The sequence below is a fragment of the Eschrichtius robustus genome, chromosome 10 (assembly GCF_028021215.1).
Source record: "Eschrichtius robustus isolate mEscRob2 chromosome 10, mEscRob2.pri, whole genome shotgun sequence".
In the NCBI taxonomy this organism is placed as follows: domain Eukaryota; kingdom Metazoa; phylum Chordata; class Mammalia; order Artiodactyla; family Eschrichtiidae; genus Eschrichtius; species Eschrichtius robustus.
In genome coordinates, this window is record NC_090833.1 from 4634949 (window position 1) to 4654985 (window position 20037).

General features: G+C 43.5%; 1 protein-coding gene across 1 annotated transcript in view; it reads left to right on the forward strand.

Moving 5' to 3' along the window:
- The window catches only part of MED27 (mediator complex subunit 27), a 207709-nt gene that overhangs the window by 59779 nt on the left and 127893 nt on the right, over positions 1-20037 (forward strand). The window contains exon 3 of the mRNA XM_068552526.1: positions 5485-5615. Within this exon, the coding sequence (XP_068408627.1) occupies positions 5485-5615 (131 nt within the window). The remainder of the gene's footprint in view (positions 1-5484; positions 5616-20037) is intronic.

The following is a 20037-nucleotide window of genomic DNA, read 5'->3' on the forward strand; positions in this document are numbered from 1 at the left end:
CTCCGCGCCTGCAAGAGGTCAGAGCGAAGGGAGCAGACAAGAGCCAGCGAATGCTAGAGATGCTCCGCCCCGCCCCCTGAGCTCTAGCTCCCGCCTGCCCGAGAAGAATCCCTGTGTTCCATTGCTGAAGCAGAGACAACAAATGCCAGGTCCTCCGGTTAGAAAGATGCAGCACACTTAAAACCACAGGAAAAAGATACGTGAGGTGAACCCTGAATGGCTTTTTCCCTCGTGTGGTATGTGTGACCTCTTTAAGGTCAGAGTCTCCTCTCCCGTAAAGTGTGGGTGGGTGGGGTGGGTGGGGTGGGTGGGGTGAGGGGTGGCTTCACTAAGACTCCTCTCTGACATGAGAATTCTATGATTTGAAGTAATCCGAGTGCAGTCCCCATGGATGCCTTTTCCTGAGCTCAAGCCTGCGGAGAGGTTCAGACATGCCCGCTTTTTTAGCAATTAGAGTAAGAGGGAGAAAGGATTCCTTCATGGCTCTGTCACAACGGTGAGCACCTGCAAAGCTGTGTGTTTGCTTTTGTAAGAGACCAGCCTTAAGAGGACCGTCTGATGGAGTCATCCTGTTCTCTAGATTGGCTCCAGTGACAGGCCAGGCCAGGCCAGGACAGTTTCACCAATCTGCCAGCCCACTTAAGAGCTGACAAATTCATTAGCATCACCTGTACGTCAGGCACCGCCCTGCAGGTTGCAGAGAATGCAGACTAATCAATAACAAGGCTGTATCCTCCAGATATGTCTCCCTCGTGGCCAGCTTCACTCCTGGACCAGGCTACATTACCTGGTGCTAAATCCCAGTGACAGAGAGGAGCTCTGCTGGGAGAGGGGAGCTGCCCGAGGGGGACTGGAGGAGGCCCAGGGGCTCCCCAGCCTTGATCTCTTCTTCCCCTCCTGTGGCCCTTCTCTAAGCCAGCCAGAATTTATTGTGGCTTACTTCTATCTCATTCTTCATCCAAAGGGTTTAGTTACTGGAAGTACCAATGTGTCTTCCTAGTGTTCTTAGGAACATATATGTAATTCTGTGTAAAGTGATTTTTGGAAATAAAGTGAAATGCCTTAAGGTTCAGAGAAGTCTTGCTGCTGTTGTTGTTGAACTTGCTCCCCACCCTTAAAGAAGCCTTTGGTGAGTCTTTGAAAACGAAATAATGGTTTTCAGAGTAGGAAGAATCAAACCTTCATTGATCTGGCTTATAAATTTTGAGATTTTTGAATGTCAGTTTTCTTAAAGTGGGATTCAGGCCATATGGCATGGGGTAGGATAGCGTTGCTCATGAATAGATGCTGTACCATGGACCCCTGGGAGGTTCTAGGAAACACTACAGCTTTTAAGTACTAGGCCTAATTGAACGCCACTGGCTTAATTAGTATATTGAATGTAATCCGTATGATGAATTTCCTTCTGTTTTCTTCTCAAACTTCTGTCCATTGCAGAACATGCCCTTTATCTATTTTGGAGCAGGTAGAGCGTTCAGAACAACGTGGAAGACGTGAAACAAGTTGGAGAACTAAGCGGGGGGGGGGGGGGATCATTGCTCATCTGATTTTCTGAACCCAAGATTTAAGTCAGAAACTTTGCATTTGAGTCCTATTTTTTTAAATAATTTCCTTTCATGTCATTTCCTTCCAGTATATTTCATTACTTGTAATTTGAAGCATATTAAAGCTAATTGGATTTGGACTTTTTTAAAAAGCAGGAAAGACTTAGGCTATCCAGAGGAAAAGGGTTTGCTGTTGTATGAAATTGTAGGGACATTCCTTCGGCACTTTGTGGTGAAGTCAAATACCCATATAACTTCTTTAGAAACCTAGAGGAATCAAACCTTAGAGCTAGGTGGATCCTTGGAGAAAACATAACGCATGTTTTGCAGAGAGGGGAGTGAGATGTGTAAGACCGCACAGCTCTTGTTAGTAGCAGAGTCCAGTAGCACATTTTCAAAGAGAATGCTTGTTATAGAGGCTCTTAGTCTGTACATTAGAGTGTACCAGGACACTACCTGGTAACATGCAACACTTGTGCATGTTTAATATTACTAAAACAGCATTACTTTAAGAAATATGCGGTAAATCAAGGTTTTCCTAATTCAAAATGGTGTTTCCCTCAGATCATTATGAGTTGTTGAAAATATCTCAGGCATAGAGCTAATTAGTAGACATAATTGATTAGAAAGGGCTTGAGGTTGAGAACTGACAGAAAAATCCGAGGTTAGTCATAGAAAATAGAAGTTTGACATTAATAGATAGCGAAATGGGAACTGAGAGAAATGCTCTCAAGATCCAGAGAACGTGGAAATAGCAGCTGCTGCTGAGTAGCCCCTTACCAGTAAACAAAGAGCCCCTCACCCCGGCTGACCACGTGAGCACTCCCATTCCCCACGGCTGTGAGACGTGAAAGTTGAAAGAATGGACTGCTTTATTTCTCTCCCTCTTTCATATTGTTCTTGCTGAGTAATGGAGAAATGATCTTGGATAGAAAAAGCACATTATAACTTTGATAAGCTGCCTTTTGAAATAGAGTTGTTCCCAAGCCACATATGTTTATTGAAGTATATTTTTATAGAAAATATTACAGAGCCTGTAATTGAAAACTTATGGCAGTATTTTGGGGAGTGATATGTTCTTAATGTTAATTTGTAGATTAGCTCTGAACTCCCTTCTGCTGTTCTAGAACCATTGGCTGAGTGAACATTTTCCAAGAGTCTTTTCAGATCTAAACTGTGTTTCATGGAATGGAGTATTCAGTGCTTAAATAATGTATAAATCCAGTTGGACAGGAGCTGCCTGTCAGTTTTATTAACTTTGACCTTTTCTCCCATTATAAAGATGGTTCGGTAAATATTTAATGGGCTCCTTATAGATCTTGACAGTCGGAGCTGTGTTCCTGGAAACTGGGAAACGTATATATGGTGAACAAATGTTGCTTAATCACTGTGAGTCAGCTTTCAAAGGCAGGTTTTGTTTTGGGGGAAGAAAAGTCCTTCCATCTTCGTGTGCTCTCAGGGGTGTGGTGTACATTAAGAGCATCCAAGACGGTAGACGTTTCAAAGGAACCCTCTGAAAGACAGCAGCTAGCATGCATTTCTGCTGTTTAGGGTTTGTTTGTTTGGGCAAATGATCAAAATGATGCCAGGTGGGCAGAATCACCATGCTGCTCTGCATGCTTAGCAGGACTCGTCCACTCAAAATTGAGTCAGCAGGGCTGGAGTGGCTGAGCTTGCATGGACCCCAATAAGATACAAAGAAGAAGGAGGGCCAAAAGGAGAGACGATTCCTTGAGCCAGGAGGGGACCCCTGCCAAGCTGTCCTTCCCTTTAATTCCATAAAGCTCCATGCATATTGCACTCATTGCAAATTCTGGTGGGGAAGATCGAAACCCAAGTAGCTGACATTTTGAAACATCGTCTTTCAAACTTGTACTGTCCCTTGCTTCCATCGATTTCCCATTTAAGAAATCTGTAGCAGAAAAACAAATTTGAGCAAAATTCATTGGTCTGCGATGAGTTGTTAGAGCCAAATTATGCCCCCCTTTCCACCCCGAGAAGAGCTCTGTTTTTATTGTCAATGTGATATATCTTTGTCTTGTATTGTGCAGCCATAAGGCTCCCACAGCAGATCGACCAGGTAAATCAAGAGCCTGTTAAAAAGCAATATGGATGCTCCAAACACAGACATTTCAGTATTACTGGGTCACTGGATATCTTCAATTTTATAGCCACTTTCAAGAAGCAGATCATTTCAGTTGGTTTTGTTTTCTTTCACTCTCTATTTGTGTGCAGCCCAGTGGCTTTAGGTGAGGCCATTTATTTTTCAGAACGTTATTACCCTTTGCATCCAGGGCCCGGCCCCTTTTATATGGTGGTCACCAGTTTCATTACCATGAGCTGTAATGTAGCTGACTCTGCAAAGGAAATCTATGCCTTGGAAGAGCATTTTGAAAAGAAATTGATTCAGAGCTTCAGAATGAATTACTATTTGTATATTAGTTAATTCTAAATAAATGTTTGAAAGACCTTGCTTAATTTGAGAAGGGAGGAAGAAACATACTGGACGTTGTAAGTGGTCTCAATCCAAATTCTTAGCTTGGCATTTTCACATCTGAATGTTTTATTTACATCTGTTGAAAATTGGGATACCTTTCAAGGATAATTTTATTATAGAGATGAATGACAGCTCTTAAGATCTAAAATACAAAAGTATGGGATTTAAAAAGGAAGATGGGAGTCATAGTCACATGTCAAATTGGATATAAGTTTCATTTGGCAATGAGTGAGGGTGATGAGTTGTATTTTAAATGGAAAGATCCTCATGATCGGAGTTGGGGGCGAGGGAGATTGACTGCATTGGGGCGCACGGGAACTTTCTGCAGTGATGGAGATTTTCTGTATCTTGATTGGGGTGGCAGTGTCACAGGTATACGTTGTCAGAACATCACACTGTACATCTAAAATGTGTGCATTTTGTTTTATGTAAATTATAACTCAATAAAGAAGATTTTTAAAAAGTCCTGTTTGTTTTAGAATTAGGCAGTATTATTTCTCTTTTCCAATAGAGAAATTGAAGTCTAGAAAAGTAAGATGATCTGTCCTAAGTAACCTCGAAGCTCAGCAGTTTGTCGTGAACAAAGCAAAGGATGCTGGCTCTCAGCCCATGTAAAGTCTACTGCTTCCTTACCCCAGTTGTATTGTTCCAGTTGCATGTACATGGAGTGGAATTAACTTCTCCAACCAGTTCTGTTCGGTGAACCCGTATCCATTTGTATACATTGTCGTAAGATATGTTCATGTGCTTATTCTTGTGATTGATACTTGTATCTTAACCCCTGGAAACAGCAGCCCAGCGGTATGCTTGAATCTGTTTATGATAAGCCTGTTGTGCTCCTGGCTTACTGCAGTGAACTATGAGTTATATGCTTTTTATTATAAGCAAGACATGACAGTAGCAGGAGTTCCCAGAACTAATCTGTCTTTAAGGAAACCCACTGGCTCCTCTTTTAAAAAATGACATAAGCTTTAAAACCATTTACATGAAGCATATATGAATGGTAGTGAAAAATAAAGTAAAAAATTATCCCAATTCTACTACTTCAAAATACACTGTTAACATTTTAGAGAACATGTTTTTAAGTGTCTCTCTGTTTACAGTGTAACCTGTTTGTTTTTTTTAATTCAACAAAATGATGTTTTAAAGTTCTTTACATATTTTACCCAATTTCCCAGTTATTGTTGGGCATTTAGATTGTTTCCAGTTCTTTATCATTTTGTAATGCCATGATGAACAACCTTATTTATGTTTCTTTTCCTATTTGTCTGATTATCTCCTTATAAATACATTCCTTGAAGCAAAATGTTAGCAGCTGTATTTGAAGTTATTAAAAATGTTCTGAGCCGGTACGATGTATCAGGTATTGATAGTGTAATACCCCTTGTCTAGCTTTTACCAAATGTTATTTTTCTTCCCCTTTTGTTTGGTTTTTCTCTGCAGTTGCAGTACCATGCAGGTCTGGCATCTGGCCTTTTGAATCAACAGTCGTTGAAACGTTCTGCTAACCAGATGGGAGTATCTGCTAAACGTAGACCAAAGGCTCAACCCACGACTCTCGTCTTACCGCCTCAGTGAGTGATGGGTTTGAAAAACGTACATTCGTCCTGGGTGAAGTCTACTTTGTGCTTGTTTTTAGCTAAATGGAAACTTGTTTTTGCAAAATCATTTCCTTCTTTTAGAAAGGTATCTGTTAAGATTAGAAACCAAACATGTAGGTAATCTGTTTTGCATAGGTCTTAAAAGAAGCAGTTATAATGCACTTCATAGTTTACACGGTTTGTGTGTGACTCTAGGACCTCAGGATACCTCAGAGCTTATTCTTTGTTTCCTTGTCACATTCCCAGAGTTGGCAGAGCATAAGGGCAGTTCTCCTTGTCTTACAAATGAGACAGCCGAGGAGCACATTTTGATAAGCTGCAGCCCATCTCGGGAATCTGGTAGAGCTGGGATTAGAATCAGTGCCAGGCCCACTTATTCTTTTTTAAAATAATAATACATGTGCTCTTCCTTTTCCCAATAGGAGAGATAGCAGACACTGTAAAGTGTACAGATCACTGGTTGTTCACATGTGTATACCTCCGTGTAGCTCCACCCAGATCAAGCCACGTGGCCACCACTTCCAGAACCCCACAAGGGTTCTTCTCACGTTCCCCGTGCCGCCTCCCTCCCTAAGTTTAACAGCTATTCTGACTTCCTTGAACAATTGATTTTACCTTTTCTTGAAATTCATATAAATGGAATCACAGAACATGTCATCTTTTATATCAACTGTCTTGACTCAACACAATACGTTAGATTCATCCAGGTTGCTTGTTCTTTTTTGTTGCTGTGTAGTGTTCCTTCGAATATGCCACAATTATTCCACCCGTTGGGTTGTTCTTTACTAGAAGCCCCAGTAGATGAAGGCCAAGGCTCAGTCAGTGATGTGGAGTCAGAAATTGAAGCACACCAGTCTTTGCCAGTAGCTTTTCTATCCACGTGAACACTCCCCTGAAAGGGGCACTACTCCCCAAAGCTCGACTTGGTCTTTAAACACATTGCCCAGCCCAACCCGCCCTCCTATTGTACCCTCTGTTGCTTACATCCTCAGTTACAAACTACATTTTAAAATCTCCAGTCCAAAGGAGTGTTTGCAGGGGAGATTCGGTTGTTTGCCTTTACACAGGATCTCATTTATTTTCTGTTTGGTTAGCAACTATTTATTATGCCTGCTCTCTGCCACGCACTGCCCTAGGCTCTGGGGATACAATCATGAGCAAGACAGACGTGGTCCCATCTTCCTGAAGCTTTTGGTTTAACTGGGGGGGAAAGACAAAAAACAAGTACCCCTAAACAAATTAATAAATTAATACAACGATTTCTGGTTATGATTAGTACTTGGGAAGGGAACACATAGGGTGGTAAGGAGGGGAGACTGCTTAAAACAGGTGGTCAGAGAAGGCCTCTCCAGGGAGAGGACATTAGGGGGAGACTTGGAGAACGAGGAGGAAAAGGGCCATTCAGGAGCTGGGGAGATTACAGGAGATGATTCTGGGGGTCTTTGCTCTCACCAGTGGATACCCATAGCCCATCATTTCTATGACTTTCAGGTTTTCTTCACAGTTAACATTTGCTTCCAGGATGGGATGAACATAACCAGCAAGCCTCCAGCAAGTTATTTTTTGTCTGCTGCATGCACAGGTGCCATCCTTTCCAGAGACTACAGGGACAGTTTCTTTGAATGATGCAGGATAGAGAGAGTTTTCACCATTTGGCAGGAAGCTTCTTCTGTCTGATGCTTCTCATGTGTTGATTTGGTGGTTCTGCACATCTCAACTTTCGGCTCTCAAAAGTCTAACGGGCCCTTATAACTTGTCATCTTCTCTGCTTGGATTGTCTACTGAGGCAAGATGCTTGGCGAGAAGTGAAAGACTTTCTAATGGTCCCACAAGACTGGAGCCAAAAGTGTTTGTTGCTAACTCTCTCTTGACAAAAGTCAGCTCTTAGTCCATCTGTTCACCATTTGTTAATTTGCATTGGCTTGAAACCTGTTTACAGGTGACATGCTATTATGAGGACACTTAGAAACTATTTTAAGCACCAAGGCAATCAACGGACTCTGTTCGCATGCCAAAAAAAAAAAAAAGAAAACAACTGGTGTTCACAACTGTCATTATAAATTTATAATAAATCACTCAAAATACTTAGTTTCAAAGAGAAAAGTGGTTACTGCGTCCTAAGAATACAATGTTGAAATGATTTCCTTTACTTAGTAGCCTCTTTCCTGTGAAAATTGACTGCTGCCTTTTCACATCATTGAGCTTTGTGGACTCACATTATCCTGGAATCCCTTTGTAAAGTGACCGTCCAGTAGGCAGGATCTATAGCTGAAGGACATTCTGTTCACTTTTATTGAGCACCTACTATGTGCCACTTATAGTGTTAGATGTCCAGAATAGAGACACCAGTAATGCATAGCTGCTGGCCTAACTGGGTCATATATATATATATTTTTTTCTTAATTAAGTAATTTATTTATTTATTTTTGGCTGTGTTGGGTCTTCGTTGTTTTTTTTTTTTTTTTTTTTTTTCTGTGCGAGGGCTTTCTCTAGTTGTGGCAAGCGGGGGCTACTCTTCATTGCGGTGCGCGGGCCTCTCACTGTCGCGGCCTCTCTTGTTGCGGAGCACAGGCTCCAGACGCGCAGTCTCAGTAGTTGTGGCTCACGGGCCCGGTTGCTCCGCGGCATGTGGGATCTTCCCAGACCAGGGCTCGAACCCGTGTCCCCTGCATTAGCAGGCAGATTCTCAACCACTGCGCCACCAGGGAAGCCCTGGATCATACATATTTTTTTAGACTAAAAAATAGGACACTAGTAATATATACATATTGTACATTTTGAAAAAACCAAAGGTATCAAAAAAAAAAAGAAAAAATAATAATACCGTCACCCTGAGAAAGTTATTGTTAAAGTTTTGATGGATATTGTTCTAGATTTTTTTCTATGCATATGTAATATATAATTTTTAAAAACAAAAAACAACCGTCATGAAAAATTGTAATATTGTTCTGTATCACATCCCAACATTTATTGAATGTAGTTCTTAGATTTTAAGGTAGTATATTTTGACCTGTGGAATACTTAAATTTGCTTTTGTTAATCAGCCATGTTGTGGTTTTATCTGTAGGACACGACTCATTACAGAATTTTTACTGTAAGTATGATATGACCATAAACTATCTTTGTCATTATGGAAATCCCTTGAACTCCCTTATAAAACAACACCCGAATCCTCCAGGGTTGCTACAGTAGTCATCTATTGCTACATAAAAAATTGCCCCCAAACTTAGTGGTTTAATAACAGTAAACATAATCGCCCATATTTTCTGTGAATCCTACCTGGGAGTGGCTTGGCTTCATGGTTCTGGCTCAGAGCCTCTCATAATATTGCAGTCAGATGGCAGCCAGGACCACAGTCATCTGCAAGTTGGACCAGGGTTCAAAGGTCACTTCCAAGGTAGCTCACTGACATGGCAGGTAAGTTGGTGCCAGCTGTCGGTGGGAGACCTCAGTTCTTCCCCACGTCCACAGGGTGCCTGAGTGTCTTCTGGACTTAGGGTCTACAGGGTGCCTGAGTGTCCTCTGGACTTAGGGGTGACTTCTTCCAGAGCAAGCCATCTAGAAGAAGGCGAACCAGGCAGAGCCTATCCTTTTTATGGCCTCACCTCAGGGATACGTAGCATCAATTCCACCCTGTAGTGTGTGTTAGAAATGATTCACTACGTCTGACTGACATTCAAGGTGGGGAGAAGAGCCTCTCCCTTTCGAAGGAAGGAGTGTCAGAATTTGCAGACTTATTTCAGGGAATTCCCTGGCGGTCCAGTGGTTAGGACTCGGAGCTTTCACTGCGAGGGGCCCGGGTTCAGTCCCTGGTTGGGGAAGGAAGATCCTGCAGGCCACGGGGTGCAGCCAAAAAATTATAAAAATTTAAAAATAAAAAAGAATTTGCAGATATATTTTAAAAGCGCCCCAGCTGCCAATGAGGAGAGACATTACACAGAGGGAAGAGTGGCGGAGCCTGTGAGCCCCATTGACTTATTTATTCAGCAAATATTTACTCGGGGCCTGTAGGTGGTTGGTTCTGTGCTCCATGCTGGGGATTTGGAGACGAATAAGATAGAATTTCGGCTTTCAGGACACTCTGAGTAGAAATAGAGGAACAAACAAGTAGCAGGGAATCATAGTCGAGTGTGCCAGGTCCTAAGGACGTGGTCCTAACGTGCCCGAGAAGGCCACAGGCAGGATGCTGAGAGAGATCCACTCAGGGAGGCCCAGCCAAACTTCACCCGGTTTCTCCACTGCCAGCTGTGAAGGATGGAGGCTTTCCTTTGTGGAGAGCTGGATGCTTTCTTGCATAAGCCTACAGGATTCTAAGGAAAGGGTTTATTTCTTTTTTTTCTTTTTTCTGTGTTATATTCTCCAATGACCTTTTTCTTTTTTTTTAAACATCTTTATTAGAGTATAATTGCTTTACAATGTTGTGTTAGTTTCTGCTGTATATCAAAGTGAATCAACTATATGCATACGTATATCCCCATATCCCCTCCTTCTTACGTCTCCCTCCCACCCTCCCCATCCCACCCCTCTAGGTGGTCACAAAGCACGGAGCTGATCTCCCTGTGCTATGCAGCTGCTTCCCACTAGCTATCTGTTTTACATTTGGTAGTGTATATATGTCCATGCCACTCTCTCACTTCGTCCCAGCTTACCAGGAAAGGGTTTATTTCTAAACAGTGGAGGAGGCCGGCGAAGGACCAGGGGCTGGGCTCCTCGCTCGCCCGCCCCTGGAGCTCTGCGCGTCTGTTAGTGTGGTGGCAGTTGAGTTTCTGCATTGGCTTGTGTCAGCAGTTGGGTGGCACGGAAGCTACTGCCACAAAACCACCGTCTCTGCCTGAGTGCGCCGAGACCACAGGCGTGGCAAGAACGCAGGAGAGTTGTACCATGCGTTAATGTGTTTGTTTTTTAAACGCGGTTGGCTTTAATAGCAGTAGTCTTTGAAAACTCAGATTCTCCCCTGAGTTCCCAGAGGATTAGTGATTTGTGGGATTAATGATTCATATCTTTCTCCCCCTCCAAAGAAGCTTGTGAGGAGACAAAGATGCTGTTCATGATGAAAGGTCTTTGATCCCGTATTAGCGTTCAGAGGGCACTGGTGAAGCGACCTCACTTCCGTGATTCCCGAGTGTTCATATTAAGTCTTTTGCAGACGGGCACTATTGTTTTCATAAAGGAGCTGTGTCCCCTGTTGCAGGGTAAACGTTGTCAGCCTTTGACCTTTGTGGGATTGGGATCAGCCTGGGAAGTGGCTGTCGTACTTGATTGATTTGTAAGTTGCATCCTGAGATCGCTGTGTACTTACTGTATGTCAGCTGGAGCCACGTTTACTTGTGCTCTCTTAGATAGCAGTCTCAACTCTATGCTGTATTGTTTAGTGTACTTTTGTGGCAACGTGGGATGTTGGTTTTAATCAATATGGCCAAGCTGACTGGCCTGTGACTCCTGTTCAGCAACTTGGCCTGAGGAAATGCTGGCTTTCAGTGGCAGCCGAGGTGAAAGACTCTTCTGTGTTCTTATTTTCCGCACACACAGATCTCATTTAGGTTTCAGGAAAAAAAACATAAATGTTTTACAGAAAGGTTATTTTTAAAAGTATTGCCTGCCTCCCCCCCACCTCTGCCCCAGAAGTTGTCAGGCCAGGCAGCTTCTTTTGTATCACGTTATGGTTTGTGAAGAGGTCCTGCCTACGAAATTAAGGGCCTTTCGTAGGCTGCCTTCTCGCTGGTCACTGGGGATGCGCCGTCCCCCCTCGCAGCCACAAGCGGCCCTTCTGCTTGTCCACCAGGCCCGGTCCCCTCTCGCCTCCTCCGAGCCATTTCTCCGTGGGTCTCCTGTTTCTGTCCTGCTCCGTCAGTGTTCCCCTTCTCCTGGCCCACTCCTGGTAGAATGCAGACATGCTTATTCCAAAACCATCTCCTGGGAGAACACCCGACTCATGATCCCCTCCCCTTCCAGCTCCCCGCTCCCCTCTCTCCTCTTTACTGCAGACCTCCTTGAAGGAGTTGACTATGCATGTCTCCAGTTTCTCAGCCACCCCAGGCAACAACTGTTCTGATTTCTCTCCCCGTTCCCTAGTTTTGCCTCTTCTAGAACTCCGCGTAAACAGAGTCATGCAGAACATAGTACTTTCCTCCTGGTTTCTTTTGCTCGGTGTGGCGTTTTGGAGATTGATTCGTGTTGTGTGTGGCAGTGCTTCGTTGCATTTTATTGCTGAAAAGGATTCCTTGGTGTTCTTCCGAGCCTGCCAGTGGCATTTCCTCACCATTCGGCATCTGTTTCAATATTGTCTGATACCTTCCAGAGTGTGGGGAGTCTTCACTTCATGTCCCTGTTCTTGGATGACCTCCCTCAGGTTTGAGTAACAACAACACACAAAAACTGCGTGCAGGGACAAGTGTTGCTGGAGAGAAAGGCCACCAATTCAGGAGGTAACAGGGATAATGACACCACACGCACACCTAGGGGGTCCCGTGTTTGAACAACAGATTGCCTTCGGTACGGTGGCCACTGGTTTGGTTCTAGGAGTTTAGCCGAAAGAGGCTCATTTTCTGCCCCTGCCTTGCACGCTAATTCCCAAGGAGATCGTCGACTTGAAATTACACATGGTGCTTATACAGATGATTGGATTCTCTCCAAAATGTGTGGTAAATGCAGCTTCTGTTCTTGAAAGGCGGAGGCTTCTGTTGTCTTTTGCTTAACGTGAAACCGACAGGAATCACGGAGAGCAAAGCAGTGACATGAATCTGTCCTTGGCGATAGTGATGAACGAGGGGGCTCCACTTACCGTGGTCATTGATGTTTAAACTGAGAAAGGCAAATATTTGCCAGGATGAAGCGCACTAAACCCAGAGTCTCTTCCTGTAGCTTCCTGGCTGTTACATCATTATCTCTTCTGTTGTTGATTTTCCAGACCTTTTTTACGAGTTTTTTTTCCTCAGCCACACAGAGATGAAACTCCGAGTTTCTGTATTTGCTATGCTGTTACAGAAACCTTGATATAGATGTCGTTTGATAGTGACTGTGAACCTGCTTCCTTGTAGGGACCCAATTTTCTTCTTGATTACTTGGGCTTTGCTTTGCCTCCCGAGGATCTTGATATTTTGTTGAGGGCAGAATTTGGTCGTATGTTGATAAGTTTATATTAAATTCTTCAACTTAGATGGTGGTAGGAGCCTTGAACAAGAATGTTTGGCATCTCTTTTTATTAGAGTTTAGTTTGTCTCTGAGCAAAGTGACAGTGAATACACCACGAATGAGAAGCAAACCGGTTCATTGCCGTGAGCTTTAGAAATACACAGCATCGTTTCCTGAATCCCCTTTTCCAGGGATGCTTATTTCCCAGGCTGACTCTCTCTCTGCGCTTGGGCTGGTGAGCAGAGCAAGTGTTCCCGAAAGGAAACAGAGAACTTTGCAGCTGTAAGTTTCCTTGTGTTGAGCAAAAAGTCATCAAAACTTGAGTAGAAATTCACTAAATCCTCCTTTCCCCTACTGGCAAGTATTAAGTAACAATATTCATTAAATACCACTGAGAGGCTGTGTAATAAAGAAATAATCCTAGGCCTTGGTGGCTATAGTTCTCCAGAAGAGTTGAAATTGAGAATGTAATTAAAGATTAAAACATTGTTTGCATTCTAGAATGTGGAAGAATCTTCCTCTCCATTGTGGGGCCATATTAATAAGGAAGAGATCAGTTTCCAATAACCAACACTACGGAAGCTCATTTATTAACATCAGTTATGTTTAAGCTGTCTGACTCAGTACTTCTTTTGCCTTTTTTCCTATAAGACTGGAGCTGTGTCCCGGAATAGTGAGGGATGCCAGTCTTATCAAAAAAAAAATTTATCCAAATCTATTCAGCATCCTGAGTTTGGATAGGAGTGTTCATATGGCAGGGGTTACCTGTATATAGCTCTTCAATCCTGTAATTCATTGTATCCCTCTGTTTGGTCAACAAAATAATTTTCAGCCTGTTAGTTTCAACCAGTTTTCCTTGTACAGGCTAAAAGGTTGGTAGGAACTAGTATACCTAGCTATTTTGAAGTTTTATCATTGTGGCTGGGAAAGGGGTGAGAACTCTATAAAATGTTGTCAGACCATCTTGACACTGTGACAGAAAGAAACCCTGGGCGGTCAGATACCTGGTATTCTGAGCTCGTGCAGCCAGCCTGCACCCTTAACCTCGGAGTGGGGACAGGGAAGAGCCCAGGGCCTCACCCAATTGGATTGTAAAAGTTTAACTGCACAAGCATCATTTCATTTTCTTCCTCTGCTTTTTTGTTGCTGTTCACATTTGTCTTCCATTTGCCTTGAAATCGAATCAGAAGGCACTTGAGGCCGAGGGTGTGGAGTAGTCTTCTTATGTATCCAGGCTCCACTGTTGCCTGTTCCTGCTGTTCAGAGTTTCCATTCTAGGGCCCGGAGAAGACGCAGTCCGTAATCGTTCTTGAAATGTCCTTTTTTATGTGTTTATTGCTTGTGTTATTGGCAGGTGGAGAAGGAAAGTGTCTTTCTCCATCTGTGGCATTGACTGGGGAAGGGAAAATGTGGTTCAGTGACTGGGCAGATAGAAACCTTCAACTCTGAACTCCTGTACGGCTTTATTTTGGTGACCCTTCCATGGCATTTGCCACTGTCTGCCTTGTGTTTTGTTAAGCCTGGAAACTCCTTGGGGACCAGGGTTCCCTGTGTCCCTTTCCTGCCTGGCCTTGGCTCACATACTGACGGCTGAGTGAACCAGCCCTGGAGGCTAGTTCCCCTCTGTGCTGCGCCCCGCCCCCCGCCAAGCTGATGAGGCCAGAGTGTCTTTTTACAAGATGTGCTGGACGTGCGTTTGTACTGCTCACGCCTCTTGATAAGCTGGAAGCGTAAGCGTTGGATATATAAATGGCTGGGAGCCAGGTGCAGGAATGCCGGCAGGTGAGCATTTGCAGTTGTGGGTCTGGCTCTGCTCGGTGAGGGTGGTAGGATTGGATCTGCAGGCTGGGGCAGCAAAAGCAGGGCCCGAAAGGCAGACAGAGGCCTTGCAGCAGCTCCACAGGGAGCAGTGGGCCCTGGGGCCCGTGAGCAGGGGCTGGTGTGCCGAAGGTGGTGTGTTGGGAAGATTAATCAAGTAGCAGAATGCAGATAAATACGGTGGTCCTTGGTAGCTGTTTAAAAGATAATTGGTTCATGTTACTTATCTTTTATCCCCTCTATTTGGGCAGGAGAAAAATCTCTGGGAGAAATAAACGAGGAATCCCTCATAAATATTAACGTAAAAGTCTGTCTATGGAGAATAAATATAGGGACATTTTGTTTTAAATGCTCTATGTCGTTGTGCTTCATTAACATATGTGTTGTAAAAGATCCTCTTCTCCCCTTGAGAGAACCGTGTTTGGTTCAACTAATAGCTGCCTGCTGAAACCCGGAACTTGTTGGGATTTGTCATACTTTAGACGGACAGGAGAACTACTGTGCTCCCCTGCTTCAGCCAGAGGGTTTCCGTGCATTCACCCGTTCTCAGAAGTGCTGGCCCGTGGCAGGAAGCCAGTAGCAAGTCCTGGATCCCGTCTCGTTATCTAGACCCTCCGTCTGGACCTCTGCTTCATGCCGTCTGGTTTGCTACTGTGTGTGCACACGTGCGTGTGCGTGCTTGCACAAGTGTGTTTATGTTTATGTACTGTTCACTCTGCACGCATTTGTCAGGCCCTCTCTACAGGCTAGGTGTATGCTTGATCAAGCTGGCAATCTAAAGGTGTAGAAGTACTCCTGTCTGCAAACCGATGGAAAAGAGAATGAGTTCCCTTTGAAGCACATTGGAGGTGTCCATAAGCCTTGGGGAAACGATATGATGGACCCGACTTGCTTTAAGATACTCCAGCCTTCCACTTCTCAAAAGGGTTGAGGGATATGATAAAAATCGTTGCTAATTTTTGAAACTGGATCATGAGAATATAATACTGTCGATGAGATCATTATACTGTTTATCTACCTTGGAGTATATTTTTTAAAATTTCACAACAAAATGGTTTTTTTGGAAATATGGGTCTGGAGCTTGGATTGTTGTTGAAGAAGCAGAGTTTCGGCAGTCAGCAGTGTAGGGGTGATAGGAGAGGTCTTGGGAGTGGGTAGACTCTGCCAGGGGTGGTGGAGGGAGACCAGAGGAGGGCACGCAGAGGAAGCGCTGGCGAAGGACACTGCCGCCCTGCCCAGCCTTGCCCCGCCGTCAAGTGGCACTTCAGCCCTTTATTGTCTGGTTCTGGTCCTGGCCTCGCTTCTCAGCTGATCTGTCCTATATTTATCTCAGACCCTTTGTGACATGGACTAAACTTTAAGACTCCATGTCTTCCATAGATACTGAATCAAAGAGAAATTGCATAAAATAGGAAACTGTAATAAAGAAGCTGGCCATTAAGCACCAACTCGAATGCGGCAGCCTGCAAAATCAGTTTAAAAATTATATTTCATTGCATCCTCTAATTGCATTTCTCCTTTACAAGGTGATTTTATCCAGGAAGACAGCTGTCTATTGTGGTAATTACATCACTCTGGCCATTCCTGGGCAAAGGAAGAAAAGAAATGGGTGGTTGAGTAGTACACTCATCAGATAGAAGCTGGATCTTTTTTTAAAATCCCTTTTTGCATAACAAAGAGAGCTTCAGGATTGTTAATATTTCACACTATGCCATTCCCAACCCACGCCGGTTTTAAGTAAAACTCTCTTTTTTTAAATCTTTCTGTTCTTTCTTGGAATGGAAAGTAATTTTGGTGGTCTCTTGATGTGGCTCTTTTTCTTTCTCTGTCTGCCATGTGGGCCATTAGCAACCTGTGGATTTGGGCCCAGAAAGTCCCTATGTAGAGTTATAACAGTCAAGAAGCACTGAGCCAGTGTCTCTGTTTATCTGTGCTGAAAACTGTTCTGTAAGCTTTAACAGGTACAGTGACCTCGGTAGTGTGGGAACAGGACTGAGTTAGAAAATGCCTTTGTCTCTTAGCTTGAGTCTTTTAGGGAAGAATGGATTTTGATCCGGTGGTGCCGGTCACTCTGATAGTCCTCATTCATGGCAGATACACAGGAATTTTTAATAATAATTTTAAAAAAACCTATTTTCAGCCCAGGTTATACTTATTTTTAGCTTCCTCAGACTTGAGGTATATCACTTCCCCAAGTTTGCTTAGTGTAAAGGAACCGGTCATTGTCATTCTGTTTGGAGGCAGTTTCTCAACCTAGATTAAGCTCTGAGCTCAGGGTCTGCTGGTTCTTAGGATGAGCTCTCAAGGTCAGTCCTCACTCTGGGGACTTTTTTTTTTTTTTTTAAATACTTTTTAAATTTTTATTTATTTATTTATTTTTGGCTGCATCGGGTCTTCGTTGCTGTGCACGGACTTTCTCTAGTTGCGGTGAGCGGGGGCTACTCTTTGTCGCTGTGTGCAGGCTTCTCATTGCGGTGGCATCTTGTGGAGCATGGGCTCTAGGTGCGCGGGCTTCAGTAGTTGTGGCGCACGGGTTGTGGCACAGTTGCTCTGCAGCATGTGGGATCTTCCCAGACCAGGGCTCGAACCCGTGTCCCCTGCATTGGCAGGTGGATTCGTAATCACTGCGCCACCAGGGAAGTTCCTCTGGGGACATTCTGACAGCTGGGCAGTAGTGGACTAGAACGGGCTCCCAAGTAAAGGGACCAACCAGCCGGATGTGGTGGCCCAGCGCTTCTCCAGAGATGAGGGAGCCTTCAGAGCGGTGATTCCCAGCCCCGGCTGCGTATTAGAATCATATAGGGAGCTCTTTGTGGGGAGAGGCCCAGTCATCCATATTCTTAAACAGCTCCCAGGGTGGTTCCTGTTTGCCCCTGAAATTCAGGACTCCTGCTCCAGGAGGGGTGCAAGGAACACTCCAGGGATGGAGGTATCTGGGAAAACACTTGTCAGAACGTCTATGGGATGAGGGGAATAATTGTTGTGGGGAAAATTTGGTAGAGCCTGTTCGCTCAAGGCTACTGATGAGAACCCGCTGGGATTTAAAACTCAGAAAAAGATGGCTCCTAACTTGGTTGCTTCCTCATCAGCTCCCAGATGTATCCGGTGTCATCCATACCTTATTTCCGTGACCAGCATTATTTAGCTTTGTGACTCTTTGGTCCACAGAATAAGACAGTCTGGTGATACTTTACTTTTTTTCCTTTCCATGTATTTTTATTTTATATTAAAATAAAAATTGCCATTCCCAACCCACGCTGGTTTTAAGTGAAACTCTCTTTTTTTTTTAATCTTTCTGCTCTTTCTTGGAATGGAAAGTAATTTTGGTCCTTTGGTCCTCTAGTGGTTGGTCCTTCTAGTTAAACTAGTATCTACAACCAAGCATGTTGCATTGTCATTTTGGATGCTTTTAAATGTATTTCTGTAAGTCAGAAGTACACAATTTAGTTCATTGCTGATCTGATGTGTCTTATTTTTCTTTATAGCTTTTTTTAATGGCTTTATTGGGATGTACAAAAAATACAATAAATTGCACACATATAAGGTATATAGTTTTTGACATACCTGTGAAACCATCACCTTACTTATCATAATCAAGATAATCAACATATTCATCACCCCCCAAATCTCCTCATGCCCCTTTGTAATCTTGCTCACCCCATACCTCCGTCCCTGGACAACCACTGAGCTACTTTTAGTTGCTATAGATTAGTTTGCATTTTCTAGAAGTTTATATAAATGGAATCATACAGTATATATTCTTTTTTCAATGTGACTTTTTTACTCAGCATAATTATTTTGAGATTAATCTATAGTGTTGCACATATCAGATCATTTCTTTTTATTGCTGAATAGTATTGCCATCGAACAGATATACCACAGTTTGTTTATTCGTTTATCTGTTGCTGGACATTTTCATTGTTTCCAGTTTTTGACTATTGCAAATAAAACCAGTATAAACATTCGTGTACAAGTCTTTGTATGAACATATGCTTTCATTTTTGTTGGGTAAACAGGAGTACAATATCTAGGTCATATGGTAGGTGTGTGTTTAACTTTTTAAGAAATTGCTGAACTGTTTTCCAAAGTGATTGTAGCACTTCACATTCCTTCCAGCAGGGCATGAGAGTTCCGGTTGCTCCACGTCCTCACTAACACTTGGTGTAGTCAGTGTTTTTAATGTTAGACGTTCTAATAGGTATGTAGTGGTATCTCATTGTGGTCTAAAACATGCATTTTCCTTAATGACTAATGATGTTGAGCATCTTTTCATGTGCTTATTTTCCATCTGTATATCTTCTTTGGGTGAAGTGCAAAAATTTGAGAAATGTAGGTTTCCTTTCCTTTATGGCTTTGAAAATGCCTTAATATAGAGCCTGTCATAGATAAATTATTATATATTGGTGAGTATCTGTCAAGTACCTACTGTGTGCTCATCGTTCTACCAGTTGCGGTGAGGAATTCAGAGGAAATGGTCATCGGGGACTGGTGCACCTGGTGATCAAACGCTGCGGGTTTTACTTGAATGTGTCACGGTTTTTCTTCACCATGTCCATCTTCTTTCCTGTACTTGTGTCCTGGCTGTGGGTCTGGAGTTGATTGGTGCTGGGGGGTGCTAGGTTTTTAATTTCATTTGTACTGATTTTTCCGGTAGGGGTACTGGTCTCTGAACCACTGGAGTCTAGACTCTTGCTATTCCTTATCGGTCTTTTAAAAATTAATTAATTTATTTTTGGCCGCGTTGGGTCTTCGTCGCTGCGTGTGGGCTTTCTCTAGCTGTGGCACGTGGGGGCTACTCTTCGTTGTGGTGCATGGGCTTCTCATTGCGGTGGCATCTCCTGTTGTGGAGCATGGGCTCTAGGTGCACAGGCTCAGTAGTTGTGGCTCGCGGGCTCTAGAGCGCAGTCTCGGTAGTTGTGGTACACGGGCTCAGTTGCTCCACGGCATGTGGGATCTTCCCGGACCAGGGCTCAAACCTGTGTCCCCTGCATTGGCAGGCAGATTCTTAACCACTGCACCACCAGGGAAGCCCTATTCCTTATCTTTAATTGGTATTTATTTAGTCTGCCCTGCTTTTTATTAATTTTAAATATTAAAATCTGATGTCCATAATGCTAGATGCTGGATATATTCAGTGATGAATAAACCTTCTTTTAAAGAACTTAAGAGTGCCCCGGGGGAGACAAGTAAAGAGGCCATTAGGGTTCAAAAGAAGGATATGAAATCAACCCAAGGGAACCAGGAAGGCTCCCTGGAGGATGTGGACTTGGAAAAGTTGAAATTCCCTATAAATGGACTTAAATATAATGTTGGTGGCTCATATTAGAGCAGCCTAAAACAGGCCCACTACCCATTAACCCCTAAAAGGAAGGGGCAGAGGCAAGACTCTGAGAAGTGGGAACTGCTGAATGGGACTACTCCATCCCACCTCTCACTCTTCTACTTG